The sequence below is a fragment of the Nicotiana tomentosiformis genome, chromosome 3, assembly GCF_000390325.3.
Source record: "Nicotiana tomentosiformis chromosome 3, ASM39032v3, whole genome shotgun sequence".
Taxonomy (NCBI): domain Eukaryota; kingdom Viridiplantae; phylum Streptophyta; class Magnoliopsida; order Solanales; family Solanaceae; genus Nicotiana; species Nicotiana tomentosiformis.
Window position 1 is genome coordinate 103191514 of NC_090814.1, and position 15669 is coordinate 103207182.

General features: G+C 34.9%; 1 protein-coding gene and 1 long non-coding RNA gene across 2 annotated transcripts; both read left to right on the forward strand.

The window, feature by feature from the left end:
• The first annotated feature begins 1038 nt into the window (after positions 1 to 1038).
• LOC138908275 (uncharacterized) lies at positions 1039 to 4970 on the forward strand. The gene is made up of 3 exons (XM_070198932.1): positions 1039 to 1640; positions 3576 to 3691; positions 4870 to 4970. The coding sequence occupies exons 1-3, from the start codon at positions 1039 to 1041 to the stop codon at positions 4968 to 4970; spliced, it is 819 nt and encodes a 272-aa protein (XP_070055033.1).
• An 8981-nt stretch (positions 4971 to 13951) lies between these two features.
• On the forward strand, positions 13952 to 15416 carry LOC138908795 (uncharacterized). Its single transcript, XR_011415203.1, has 2 exons — positions 13952 to 14308; positions 15199 to 15416. It is a non-coding gene; the product is annotated as an uncharacterized lncRNA (long non-coding RNA).
• The last annotated feature ends 253 nt before the right edge of the window (positions 15417 to 15669 follow it).

Consider the following 15669-nt stretch of genomic DNA (forward strand, 5'->3'; position numbering starts at 1 on the left):
GTTGATGATGTGATCATTAGGTCGAGAACACAAGCTGACCATGTGCAAGACTTGAAAAAGTTCTTTGAAAGGCTACGAAGGTACAATCTCAAACTCAATCCAGCCAAATGTGCATTTGGAGTTCCTTCTGGGAAGCTTTTGGGTTTTATAGTTAGTCGAAGAGGCATTGAGTTAGATCCCTCCAAGATAAAGACCATTTGAGAGCTGCCTCCCCCGAAGAACAAAACAGAAGTCATGAGTTTACTCGGGAGGTTGAATTACATCAGCAGGTTCATCGCGCAGCTTACAACCACATGTGAGCCTATTTTTAAGTTGTTGAAAAAGAACGCCGCTATCAAGTAGACAGATGAGTGCCAAGAAGCTTTTGATAAGATCAAGGAATATTTGTCAAATCCCCCTGTTTTGGTCCCGTCGGAACCTGGTAGGCCTCTGTTTTTATATCTGTCAGTAATGGATAGTTCCTTTGGTTGTGTTCTGGGTCAACATGATGTCACAGGAAAAAGAGAACAAGCAATATATTATTTGAGCAAAACGTTCACCACTTATGAGGCCAAATACACTCTTTTGGAAAGAATATGTTGCGCCTTAACCTGGGTCGCCCAGAAGCTTAGGCATTATCTTTTGGCCTATACAACTTACCTCATATCCCGAATGGATCCCCTGAAATACATCTTTCAGAAGCCGATGCCAACTGGCAAATTAGCAAAATGGCAAATCTTGCTCACAGAGTTTGATATTGTTTATGTCACTCACACTGCCATGAAGGCACAAGCTTTGGCTGATCATCTAGCAGAAAACCCGGTTGATGATAAGTATGAGTCTTTGAACACATATTTCCCAGATGAAGAGGTTAATTTAGTTGAAGAAGTAGTCCAAGATGACAGTCAAATTTGGAAACTATACTTTGATGGGGCTGTCAACATCAAAGGCTTAGGGATTGGGACAATTTTGGTATCACCTACTGGGCAACATTACCCTGCTACGGCGCGACTTCGTTTTTTCTGTACAAACAACACAGCAGAAAATGAAGCTTGCATCATGGGTCTGAACATGGCAATAAATCTAAATATGCATGAACTGTTGGTGATGGGAGATTCAGATTTGCTTATTCGGCAGGCTCAAGGTGATTGGGAGACTCGAGACATCAAGCTCATTCCATATAGACAATGTGTGGAGGATCTTAGCAAAAGGTTCAAGTCCATCGAATTCAGGTACATTCCCAGGTTTCACAATGAATTAGCTGATGCCTTGGCCACCCTGGCCTCAATGCTTCCATATCCGGGTAATACTCACATTGACCCATTAGAAATTCAAATTCGGGATCAACATGGTTATTGCAATACAATTGAAGCAGAACCAGATGGTGAACCATGGTATCGTGATATTAAACAGTTTCTGAAAACAAGAGAATATCCGGAACATGCTAATAGGGATCAAAAGAGAACTGTTAGGCGACTCTCTAATGGTTTCTTTTTGAGTGGGGAAATCCTATACAAAAGAACTCCGGATTTGAATTTGTTGAGATGTGTGGATGCCAAAGAAGCTGAAATAATTATGAATGAGGTGCATTCGGGAGTTTGTGGCCCGCACATGAATGGATATGTTCTAGCAAAGAAAATCCTTCGGGCAGGATATTATTGGCTTACTATGGAACGAGATTGCTTTCATTTTGTTCGCAAGTGCCACCAGTGTCAGATTTACAGTGATTTGATTCACTCGCCTCCTTCAGAGTTGTATCCTATGTCGGTTCCTTGGCCTTTTGTTGCTTGGAGAATGGACGTCATTGGCCCAATCGAGCCAAAAGCTTCAAATGGGCACAGATTCATCTTGGTTGCAATTGATTACTTCACCAAATGGGTGGAAGCTATTACATTGAAAGCAGTTACCAAGAAAGCAGTAGTAGACTTTGTTCACTCCAACATTATCTGTCGTTTCGGTATTCCAAAAACCATTATTATAGATAATGCTGCTAATTTGAATAGTCATCTGATGAAGGAGGTATGTGAACAATTTAAAATTGAGCATCGCAATTCTACTCCTTACCGTCCCAAAGCTAATGGAGTTGTTGAAGCTGCGAATAAGAACATCAAGAAGATTCTTAGGAAGATGATCCAAGGGTCTAGACAATGGCACGAGAAACTGCCTTTTGCTCTTTTGGGATACCGGACAACTGTCCGTACATCAGTTGGCGCAACGCCCTACTTATTGGTTTATGGAACTGAAGCGGTCATACCTGCTGAAATTGAGATTCCCTCTCTCCAAATCATTGTTGAAGCAGGGATTGAGGACATTGAATGGGTGAAGTCCCGATTGGAACAGTTGAATTTGATTGATGAAAAGCGTTTGGCGGCAGTTGGTTTTGGTCAGTTATACCAACAAAGAATGGCACGCGCTTACAATAAGAAAGTGCGCCCAAGACAATTCGAGGTAGGACAACTTGTTTTGAAACGTATCTTTCCGCACCAGGAAGAAGTAAAAGGAAAGTTCGCCCCAAATTGGCAAGGTCCTTACCTCGTCAAGAAAGTATTGTCAAAAGGAGCTCTACACTTGGTAGATATAGAAGGAAAGGTGACTGATATATCCGTCAACGCAGATGCGGTCAAGAGATACTATGTATGACATGGCTATGTTGGGGCATTCTTATATTTAGCATTCTCAGGTTGGGATGACGAAAGGCTATCATTCTCGCTACCCAAACACTGGTCAACTCTAGTTATCCCTTTGAAGCCTTGTTTATATTTCTTTGTTTTCCCCTCTTTTGGAACCAATGTACTAAAAAAAAAAAGAAAAAAAAAGAAAAGAAAACTCAAAAAAAAAAAAAAAATCATCAAAACAAGTTCATGTTATTTGAACTACGTTCGACCTGATTCCAAAAGGATACGTAGGCAGCCTCACTCTGGGGTTCGGTCACACCAAAACAAAAATCCATATTTTTCCAGTATTCAAAGAAACTGGGGCATGATTTTATTTTATTTTTGATGGTTGTTCCATCAAAATGGTTCCAAAAGTTGTAATTCAGTTGAATAGTTCTTTTTACCTTTCCCTGCTAAGACCTTCTGATCAACTTTCGAGAATGCTAAGTCAGTATACTACGGGTAATGCTTCAGCCATTGAAGAGAGAAAAAAATAAATGAGAGAGTCTTATTAGTGAAAACCTTCATGGGCACTATAAGGCAATTGTGAGTTGAGACAAAAGCAAATGAGAGAGGTCAATTGGTGAAAACCCACAAAGGGCATCATTGATCGATTTAAGGCTTCGTACATCCCGACACAAGCATGGTCAAGGCAAAGAACTTAGTTTCAAAGTTAAGTTTACAATAGATTTTGAGAATTAGACGGTTCAAACGGATCAGGCATCCAGTCCAAAGTGCATGTCATGTTCATTGAAGTCAGCATATTCCTCCAGATAAGTCCTTTCTTATTTTATTTTATTTTATTTTATTTTATTTTTTATTATTTTTTATTTTTATTTTTTTTTCTTTTTTTCCTAAAAGGGACACTTCTTGATTAAATCATAATACCTGTTAGTTCACCTTCTTGTTTTCGTTCGCATTACCTTTTTGAGTCCCTTTCAGTCTAATTTTGTCAAAGCAAAGCAAAGAAAAGGCCGCAAAACTGGTTACAGTTTTCCCGTTATATAAAGCAAAGATTGCTGGGCATAAACCGTATGGGCAAAGGCATAAAGCCATCTGTGATTTTTCCTGACTAACAAAAGGCTTGAAGGACGGAACAATGCTTCAAGGTTCAACAAAAGTTACTCAGTTAAAAGTTGTTTTGGGAGCAAGGTTGTTTGCATCATAAACACAAGTGGTGATAGGCGCAAAATAGTCTGGTTTTGATGTTGAGAAAGAAGATCTCCAGAAAGTAAAGACAGAATCTCCCGGCGATTTGTACGACCATCGACAGAGTCAACTTTTCTAACAAGTGTAATGGACTCGAGGTCAAGTCACCCAAGAAATCAAGGCCACAAACTGACCACCATTTTAAAACTAACGAATCTTTCTTTGTTCAGAACAGGAACATAACAATTTTAGGAAACAGTTCGTGAAAAGACAAACACCACCAAGTGAAGTTCTCAAATACTTGATTTCCTTCCAATATACATGTAATCATGTTATTTTTAGTTTCATCATAGGGAATCAATACCCTATCTTTACCTCAGGGTACTACATCCCCTGGTTGCATTCCTTATTGCTAACATAGGGTACGACATTCCCTAGTAGTATCTCAGAGAGCCACATGCCTCATCGTTTTGCCAACATAGGGTACGACATTCCCTAGTAGCATCCTAGAGTGCCACGAGCCTCATCTTTTTGCCAACATAGGGTACGACATTCCCCAGTAGCATCCTAGAGTGCCACGAGCCTCATATTATCACAAACACAGGGTACTACATCCCCTGGTTATATTTTAGTACCAACATAGGGTACAACATTCCCTAGTAGCATCTCAGAGAGCCACGAGCCTCATCTTATTTGCAACACAGGGTACTACATCCCCTGTCTGCATTACTTTCTGCCAACATAGGGTATGACATTCCCTAGTAGCATCCCAGAGTGCCAAGAGCCTCACCTTATTGCCAATACAGGGTACTACATCCCCTGGCTGCCTTACTTTCTGCCAACATAGGGTACGACATTCCCTAGTAGCATCTTAGAGCCACGAGCCTCATCTTATTGTCAACATAGGGTACTACATCCCCTGGTTGCCTTCCTTCTTATTAACATAGGGTACGACATCTTTTTTTCAATTCTTTATTCTGCAATAGCAAATATAGTTTAATGAATTTTCAATAACTCACAAAAATTTCCTAGAGCAAACTGGGGCAGAAAAGTTTTGTTCGTTTTGTTTGTTTCTGATGGCTTGCAGGTTTTTCTGCAAAGTATGGATTGGATGTGCAAGAAAAGACTCCATCTCTCGCCAGAGAAAGTGGAACGTTTGATCTCAATACCATCCGCAACCAGCTTTGACATAATGCATGCGGAGACATAGGATCTCAAGATCCATCTTCTCATCATCTGATCAAGAATCAAGCCTCGGAGAATATTTCATAATTTGTTACATCGAGAGCATCAAGTTTCAGTCTAAAGTCAATGAGGGAAGCAAGTCAAGAATCAAGACAAGACTCCAGATGACATTTAGATAGAAATTTTGTAACTCTTAGATTTCAAGAGTATATAATTTTCTTTTCATTTTGATGTAATAGTAGGAACCGCGGATCTGAACCTCGACGGAACTTCACTCGACTCTCCCTCTAAGCATACTCCATCACTCTTCTTTCACTTGAACTATACGTGACCTGATTCTCTTATAACCCGGGATATGTAGGCTGCCTAAAACCAAGGCTCGGTCACATACCTTTCTTTTATCTTATTTTTTATTTTAAATAATAGTGAGGTCAAAAATCAGTCACATTGTTCATTTTTCTTTGCCTGAAAACCTTCATGTTTTCAAGCAAAGAGGGGCATGCTGTGAACACCTAATTTTTTACCACACCCAAATTCTATACTATCTAGTGTAAATATTTCTTTTAGGTCTAATTTTGATATTTTAAACTTTTATCTTACTCTTAATAGGTTTTATTTGAAAAAAAAATTTAAAAAAATTAAAAACAAATACAAATATATTCATATATATATATATATATATATATATATATATATATATATATATATATATATATATATATATATATGTTTTCTTTTAAATAGAATTGTAATAAGTAAGCTATAGAATTTTCTTAGTATCATTTAAAGTACGTGTAAATATTTAGTTTTCCTATATTATAAGAAATGTTGGTTAATATTCTTATCTTTATAATTTAATTTATCATTTTAAAATAAAAAAAATAAAAAAAAATCTCTGATTTATTATCTTTTAAATTAAAAAAAAAAAAAACTCTCTCACGTCTCCTATCCACAACTAACCCCCACGATTCCCTCCTCCCAGCCCCATTACCCACTCTCTCACGTATTCCCCCCACATATCCATCCCACATCCCAACTTTCTCACATGATAGAGCACACACTTGCACTCTTTATTTGGAAGAACCCAAAAAAATATAGTCCCGGCAAGTAACGGACACGATCACTTTCTCACAGACACTGTCTTACATAGACTCTATAAAATAACCCTTACACACATTATTTAAGGAGGGGGAGAAATCTGGAAAAAAAAAAGGGTGGTAACCAAGGCAAGATTCAAAAGAACAATTTGGTTGAGTTTTGAAGTTCCGGTTGTGGTTCTCTGTTGAAGTTCCAGTATCGTTTCTACTGTAGTTGTATTTTGCTGGATTAATTTTCAAGCAAATTTTCGCCTAAAGGTCTGTTTCTTCAATTAGTTTTAGTTTTTGAATGCTTGGTTTATTTACTCTTCATAACTATGTGTGAATGAAGGTATAATTTTAGTTTATTTTAGTTTAACTGATTCTCTATCTTCTTTGTGTTAGGATTAAAGTTTCTTTCATGTCTTTCTCGTTGATGTTTATCCTTAATTTAAAACAAAGTATCAGCTATTAAGTTTAGTCATTTCTTTAGTTTAGATCTTTAAAATTTGAGTAGATAACATTTCTCTATATGTATAACTTTAAAGATCTTTTGAATTCACTGTCTTACTTAGTTTAACTAGGAATATAAGTCATAAAATTAATTTGTGTAATACCATATCCGTGATTTTCCTCTTTTATTAGTAAAATAAATCTTTTGATGTATAATGGATAGATATGAAGAGAGTAGGACCATATGAGGTTTAGCTTGGACCTAAAATGAAGGTCCGTTAATCTATTTTTTTTCTAATATTGAGTAGATTTTTTTTTTTGAATTTAATTATATTTTACTCTTCTAGTTCTTGCTACGGTAGCCTAGTAATAATCACAAGAGGCCATATCATGCATTTTGGGCGAATATTTCTTTCATTAACATTTTGTTTGTGTAGCGTTAAATGTATTTACTTTAAACGTGAATGTTTGAGCTATATTTGTATCTTTACTTGCTGAATTTTCTTTATAGTTAAGTATGAACTTGACGGGGATGTAGATACTTATTGGATTTTTCATCATTATAAGGCCATTAATCATTTAGTTGAATTGGATAATTCAGGCCTCGAAAGTTCAAGTTACCCACGATATTTGGCTGGCAGCAAGTTTTAATTGTTAGGACAAATTATGATATAATTGGTTTTATAAGTGTTGATAACCTGTAAATCCTTATAGTTAAATCACACATTTCCTCCATAATAATATTCATTCCATAATTTCGGATTTACAATAAATCTCAAATTAGTTTAGAAAAAAAAATAACTTTTAAAATAGCTAAAAGAGCTTTACACGCGTTTAATGCGCTAGAATGCTTTAGGCGCACTCTTAATTAATTGAATCATCATGATTATGTATACGTTCGCGTGACATAATTATGATTCCCAAAATTAAAGGCAAAGTATGCATTCGCGCAACTTTGACAGAACAATCTTAAAAATAATAAAGTATTATTAATTATGTACACGTACGCGTGACATGATTCATGACACACCAAACAAAATGAATACACGTACGCGTGATTCGTTTCAAGATAATTCCATAATTATAAATAATCAAGAAATTAAAAGCGGTTTAAGATGAAAGTGCACAAAGTTTCCTAGAACATAAAATATCCAGAATTGGTTATGCCAAGTATAATTATTAAAAGCGACCGTGCTAAAATCACAAAATCTGAGAGTGCCTCACACCTTCTCTCGGGTTAACAGAATTCCTTACCCGGTCTTCTGTGTTCGCGGACCATAATTCGGAGTCAAAACTTGCTCGATTTGGGATTTAAAAATAAACTTGTGGCTTGGGACACCATAAATTATTCCAAGTGGCGACTCTGATTAAATAATCCCATTTCGAATAATGTCACTTAAATTGAAAAAACTCTCTTCTTCCCTATCCTTAGGGAAAAAGGAGGTGTGACACTAAGCAACCGATTTCAGTGTGATTGCTATGCGCCAACCGAGGTCCTCGCCGTACGCTAGACTAGATTATCAGTATCGTACGGAAAAACCAATGTCGTGAGCAATTGAGCAGTGAAAAATGAGCAATTGATGATGAAAGCTGATGATTGTATTGATGATGATGATGAAAGCTATTATAAGATACAATGCGGTATCGGGGGGGAGAGACACCAGTACAGAAAATTGTTTGAATGCTTGAATGTTTGAATGCTTTGGTCCCCCTTAATAATGCTTAAAAAAAATAAACCAAAGTTACATGAGTTGACCTAAGAAAGCTATAGAAGCACACTAAAAATAAATGAAGTAAAACTACTCTATAATTATAATGAAAAGGACTTAGTCTTCTATGGAAGCAAAGTCCGATAGCAGCAACTTTGTCTTGAGCATCAGGGTCTGCGCGCGCATTGCTGTGGGCGCGCGTGGCACTATTTGGATCTGCCAGCGGCGGGGCACTGTTGCTTGGCATTGGGTCTGCGCGCGCGGCATTGTCGGTGCGCGCGCGGCATTGTCGGTGCGCGCGACGCTGATGGCATTCGCCAGCCGCTGGGGGCACTGATTATCGGTAGGGCGATAGAGGCGCATGCTCGCTTGTCACTTGGCGCTGCTGAGACCACGGGGCCGACCGTGGCGCTAGGCGTTGGGAGGCTTGCCGGGACGCCACGGGGCGCGTCCAAGGGATCATGGGTCGATGATGGAAAGCAGCCCATGACATAAGATATGATGAAGAAGCAAAAGAAAAAGGTAGACAACCCAAATCAATCATTTTTGCTAACTCCTCGCGATCCTTCATTTTATCATATTTCATAAGTCCTCAAGTACTAGGGTTTAGAGCTCCTTGATTTTCATCTAAATCAAAGCCACATTCTATAAGATGAGTAATTCTCATATGTCTACTAAGTGTTCCAGTCCCCCCAAAACTTCCTCCAGTCTTATGTTTAAATTCATCTTCACAAATCTTGCATCTAACTCTATCAGTATTCTCTATTTCGTCAAAATATTTTCAAACTTTACTTCTCCTTCTTCGATTACTAGTCGGGGCCACATGTGGTCTACTACTAGTGCCACGACCACCACCCCTGCTACCAACTCCAATACTACTAGCTGTAAGTAGTGTCTCATCTTCAATTTCTAATTCATTATCTTTTATACCGTAATCTTCCTGTAATTGTTCATAATCTATATTATTATTAGGTGATGTTCCATAAACATGTGTAAAGTCATTTATATTACTACTACAAGTTGAAGTAGTATCTCTTTTTCTATTTCACTGATTATCCTGATTAGCAACCTTATTACAAACTCGTTTTGTAGCATTAAACATATTGTAAAAATTTAACTACTAATAAAAATTAAATATACAAATAAAATATTAAATAAGAGAAAGAGTTAGAATGAGTGCACCGAATTCCGCAATAAATTGAACACTTGATGATTTTTGAAGTCTTGAAATTGAATTTCGCAACTCTGATGTTACCACGAAGAAACGTCAATTGTTCAAAGTTCAAACTTCAAATAATACCATAAATAAAATTTCAAAAAAAAATGAGAGCCAAATAGTTGATTGCAATTTAGGTGAAAAATGAGAAAATGACAATTGAGAATTTGAGTTTGAGAATTGAGAGATGAGTGAAGAAATAAAGAAGAGGGGGGGTTTCTATTTATAGTTTTTTAAAAGGTTAAATTAGTAAATAATAAAAGTATTATTTTGGGGGGGAAATGCCCAGAAAGGGCTATTCTTGGATATTAGCCGTTGGGCAACGGTCAAAATGGCAGCTGATCGTTGCCAACGGTCAACTTTATTATAAAATAAAATAAAATTTGAACTAGTCGTTGAAACGGTGCGGTTAAGCGGTTCCAAATTGACTTGACAGTAATGGGTCGTACCAGTCTAGCTAACCGGTATCAAAATTCTACTCGTCACAGGCCGGTTTCTATCCCAATCCAGCCCTGCTCGGCCCCTTACTGTCGGGCCGGGCCGGTCCGGTCTAAAACCGGTCATGGTCGTTCTAGATCCGGGCCAGCCCGCCTTGTTTGACACCTTTATGCACTACCATATCCATTCCCCTTCTCGTGAGAGTTTTGCAACTTGCAAGGTGGGAGCTGCTATCTGTCCAGTTTAGATTTTATGTTTTTTATAGGTATTGTGTGTAAAATTCTCGTTATTTTATTTATTTATTGGAAAATTTTCTTCTCAATTATCAACTCCTAAAGATAACAAGAATCAGATAAAATGCAATTCCATACTTACTGGATCCATTGAGCCCATCGGAAGTTCCCTACCTTTATTTAATTTATAGAAAAGGACCAAAAATGCCCTTGAACTATTTGAAATAGTTCAAAAATGTCCTCCGTTTGTTTTTGGTACCAAAAATATTCTCGTCGTTTATATTTTGGACCACAAATGCCCTTAAACCACTAGTCTTGCCATTGAAGGTAACATGGCAGTCCAACTGGGTTAGATTTGCTTACATGGCCATCCACCTAAGCAATCCAGCATGGCAAAAATATTTTTTCAGAAAAATTATTTTTCCGATTTTTTTTTAAAATACAAAATCAACACTTATTCCGAAAAAAGTAAAAATATTTATGAAAAATTATTTATTTCGGAAATTTTTATTAAAATACAAAATCAACACTTATCCGAAAAAAGTAAAAAATTTCAAGAAATTTATTTTTTTCGAGAATTTTTTTACTTTTTTCGGAATAAATGTTGATTATGTATTTTAAAAATATTTCCGGAAAAATAAATTTTTAAAATTTTTTTTTACTTTTTTCGGAATAAGTATTGATTTTGTATTTTAATAAAAATTTCTGAAATAAATAATTTTTTCGAAAATTTTTACTTTTTTCGGAATACGTGTTAATTTTGTATTTTAATAAAAATTTCCGAAAAAAATAATTTTTCCGGAAATTTGTTAACTTTTTTGAGAATAAGTGTTGATTTTGTATTTTTTTAAAAAATTCCGAAAATAAATAATTTTTCTGAAAATTTTGTACTTTTTTCAGAATAAGTGTTATTTTGTATTTTTTTTTTTAAAATTCCGAAAAAATAATTAGGTGGATGGCCATGTAAGCAAATCTAACTCAGTTGGACTGTCATGTCACATTCAATGGCCAGACTAACGGTTTGAGGATATTTGTGGTCCAAAATATAGACGGCAGTGATATTTTTGATACCAAAAATAAACAAAAGACATTTTTGAGTTATTTCAAATAGTTCAATGACCTTTTTGGTCCTTTTCTGTTTAATCTATTATCATGAGCAGAAGAAAAAGTGCACAACTTCAACTACATGACATTACCAAATTGCATTATACAAGTTGACTGAGCCTGACTTATGCATCAGGGTTTTGACTATTTGGAGAAGAATATGTTTGATCAAGTTCTTGTTCAACAAAATGAGTAATTTTGTTTTCTAAGAAATTAAATCTCATATGATGGCATGTGAGGTTCTTTCCGTTAAAAAACTAACAGATGTTTGGATGGAGACTAAAAGTATCCACTTTATTAAAAAATGTAGACTATTAATACTCAATGTGAAAGAAATAAGATTATTTTAAGTTAAAGTCCAAAGATACTGGACTATTTTGGGCCTTTTCTCGATATAGGACAATGGTTAAGATATAATCCCTCTGTTCCAGTTTATGTGAATTTATTTCCTTTTTGGTCCGTTCCAAAAAAATGACCCATTTCTAAATTTGGTCATAATTTAGCTTAAACTTTCAATTCTACCTTTAATGGAAAGATTTTATAACCACACAAATACGCTAAGCCCCTTTTTGACTTGTTTAGGATCATAAATTCCAAAAGTCTTCATTTTTTTTTAAATTCTATGCCCAATCAAACAAGTTCACAAAAATTAAAACTGATGGTATGATAACTAAACACTGAATTTAATTAAGAAAATAAGAAACTATTTTCCTCTACCAAACACACCTAAAGGGGGTTCTCTTTTGTATAAAATCGCTGGAGCTAAAGGAAAAAAATAGTTTGCACATAAGTTTAAGTTTCATGTCAAAAATACTATATTCAAATAAATTCTGCATTGCAATGCTACATTCGCCTCTGACTATAGAATAACTTTCGGCATCACAAAATTCATAATCCTTTAAACCACATATGTTAGAAAGAAAAAACAAATACTAATTGGGCTTAAAATATTAGAACCAACTTCTACCAAGTGGTTAAATACCTGTTATTAGTTAAATAATTTTACTTGCTTTTAAGTTTTGAAAACATGAATCTAAAAGATTAAATGAATGAAAAAAACGTAAAGAAAACAGAAATAGACAAAAATCATACTTAAGTATTCAAAAAATAAAATAAAAAATGACATATAATACTACATATGACTTGTAAGTTGAGAAACCATCAAAGGTGTGATGGAGCAATAAATAGCCTCCATCCTTAAAAGTCTTGAGTTTGACTTGTCATAATGAAGTTTTCTTTTGGTGGGGAGAATTTATATACAAAGCTGACTTTCTCATGCAAATTTAAATTCATAAGCCCAAAACGGTCATCGAACACCAGTTTCGAAAAGGAAAACTACCGGTTATATTCATTTATAAGTAGTTTATTATAAAAATTGGCCAATATATTAAATATTACTAATATTACCCAATTAGTTGTTTGTAGCTAAAACATGTCAAATTTTCGCTTTTTTGAGTGGGTATTATTAGAATAGGTTGGGTATATCTTAAGGAGTTTGAATCTCATTTTTTGAATGATTTGACGTAGTTTTGAGGTGGTTTGAATTGAAAATTCGAAGTAGAAGATGAAACATGAAAAAATATATTGTGTATCATTTGTATATCACATATGTATCATATTTGTATCAAATGTGTATCACACTATATGTATACTTGTGTGTGTGATACATGCGTAATACATGTTTTATACATTTGTCGTAGAAGAATTTTTTGAACTCGATTTAACTACGAATTTTGTTACCAAATCAGTCCAAATCACCTCCAATCTTCCTAAAAAATTGTATATGTCATTTCAATGAATTCCAACCATACCAATTGAAAAAGGTCTTTTTTGCTTAAATTTTTGAAATCTTTTATATATATTTTTGTATTCCATCACCTTGTTTGCAACCTCATCCATGCAATTTTCTTTCAGTCTTGCATCTAATGTTGGTGATCACGCTTAAAAAATATGAAAGGAGATCTTTGCGTGTGATTCTTGGAGAGAAAGAATCTTATTTAATTGGTATTCAATTTTTATATATGCTCGGCTAGTTTTGGTAAGTCTATAATTAATGACTAGAGGTTATCAAGTTGAACTTATTTGGGACATTTACGTAAGATCCCCTTTGGAAAATCGAAAAAAAATGTTGATTGAGCATAACAAAACATGGCAGGATTTGTGGGCTGAAGTCCACAAACGGCCCCTTTTAAGAAGTCGGAAAAAAGACATTGTATAATCGCTCTCAAAATAATAGCATATATATGTGAATACCTAATTTTTGTACTATTTTAACACCTTCTAAAGTCATTAGTGTTTTGTTGCTTTAATTATATTTTCCAATTTTTGTGTCTTTGATTGCATATTCCCTATCATAAAAATACCAAAAAATAGTTCTTTCTTTATTTGTGCATTTTAGGAATTAACTAACTATTCAATTGGTGAATTAATATAGTTAATTGATCATTTGAATAAGTTACTTAATTAATTTATTTGTTTGTGTAAATTTAGTTTAATAAGTAGGATTAAGAAAGAAATTGGGCCAAATTTGAAAGAGAAAGTGGCCAAAAGTGCAAGATAAGGGGTTGCCCTTGAAAGGGTCCGAAACGACGTAGTTTTGCCTCAAACTACGTCGTTTCATTAAGTGACCCAAGATCAAATCTCGCCCATTGATCACCCCTTGATCTAATGGTCCATATTTGATCTCTCAAGAGATATTTAAAGCCTCAAAAATCTAAAAAATTCCCTCATTTCCCCCATAACTCTTTCTCTCTTGTCTCTCTCTCTTCTCTCTCTTCTCTCTGCCGCCGCTGCCGGAAATCACCCACCGGCGACGGCCAACCTCCAAACACTCCCAAATTCACACCATGTAATCTCTACAACCTCCTCTTTCCATATCTCCAAACCAAATCCTTCAAAAACCCCTCATACGCCTTGAATTTTAGATCTAGGAAACTTTAGCCGCCACTTTTTTGCCCAAAATCTTGAAGTTCCGGCCACTACCACCCCTACAATACCTACATCAACGGATAGAACTCATCAAGACCTACCTATTGATGTCAATTCCATCCCGAAAATCCGGCAACTAAAAATCCGGCCAAATTCCGGCGACCACCCCGAACACCCTCAATTGGTATACCCCTATTCTCATTTCCTTTGTCTATTTTTTCTAATTGTATTGTATTTAGTTTATGTCTAGCTTAATTTTTGATTTTTTTATTTATTTATTTTTATTATTATTATTTATATTTTTATTATTAGTTGTATTTAATATATGTTAGCTTAGTCGTTCATAGTTATTAATCACTGACAATTAGTTATTCATTAGTTTTGAAATAGCTATTTGCTTAGTCATGATAGTTTATGATAGAAGTTTCAAGTGCTTAGTGAATTTGTTTTATTGGATTTGAGTATTTGAATTTTTGTGTTGATAAAAGCTGAAATTAAAGAAGGAATAATACAAGTTTGGTTGTTTTTACTGTGCAAAGACTTTGAAGTGCAAAACTCAAAAGTCATTGTATGGTGACAAGTAAAATACTTTTTGACAGCTTTTGAACAGTATTTAGCACACAAAGTCAGTCTTTTGGACAGACTTTTGGTGAACCAAAATCTGTCCAAAAAATCTGATTTATTGGCCTATTTAAAGGGCTCTTTACTCACTGAAAAAAAAAGGAGGACACTCTGTTACACATTGTATCTTATACTGAGACACATCTTGGAGAGTTGCTTAAAGACATATATCTTTGAGAAAAATCAGCAGCTTAATACATATAACAAGCTGAAATTTCAGAGTTTTGTGAGGATTATTTGAGTGCAAAAACCTCGAGAAAAATAGAAAGATCCCTTAGGCAATTTGTGAAGTTGATAGCTACCAGCTTCAAGCATCTTTGTTGAGTTTTCTGGGTTGTCTTAAAACTTGAGTTGCTGCTGTTTCTACTGTATTTGCTGCTGAGTTTTTTATTGATGCACTACTGTATTTTATTATTCTACAAATCAGGTAACTTTCAAATTCTTATATTGCAGATTCTTGATGATAATAAGAAGGATTTGATCCCGGTTTGGTTGATGGAACATATTAGATCTGATTTTGTTTCAAGATGAATGTTATATTAGTGTTATCAGCATGTAAATCTGTTAAAAATTAGTTAAATTATCGTTTTCTTCTTTATATATGTGATTGAAATTGCATTCTGTTAAGATTACTTAGTTTAAGGAAAAGATAAAGACCCCACTTTTAACCATGTTTGTTTAGTTTGGGCTCTTTTCCGTGAGTTACTTTCATGGTTCATGTATAATTATTTAAGAGAGACTTCTAGCTTCAAATGTTTTGATGCTTTGAATTATAGTCAACATAATGTTATACTTAATATAGTTCTTCTCTTTAGCATTGAAGTATTACCGTTTTTTGTATTTTTTATATTTAGTCGTGGTTTTTATGTTGTTAATGAGTGTAGTTTGATTAGTGCCATGATTGGTGTAGATGAGTAGAAATAT

Bases quoted from the DNA above. Each gene is read 5' to 3' on its own strand.
- LOC138908275 (XM_070198932.1), top strand. From the start codon at position 1,039: ATGGGTCTGAACATGGCAATAAATCTAAATATGCATGAACTGTTGGTG. The intron at 1,641-3,575 runs GCTTACTATGGA...AGTCCCTTTCAG, and splicing joins CTTCGGGCAGGATATTATTG to TCTAATTTTGTCAAAGCAAA. The intron at 3,692-4,869 runs GTGATTTTTCCT...GATGGCTTGCAG, and splicing joins GCAAAGGCATAAAGCCATCT to GTTTTTCTGCAAAGTATGGA.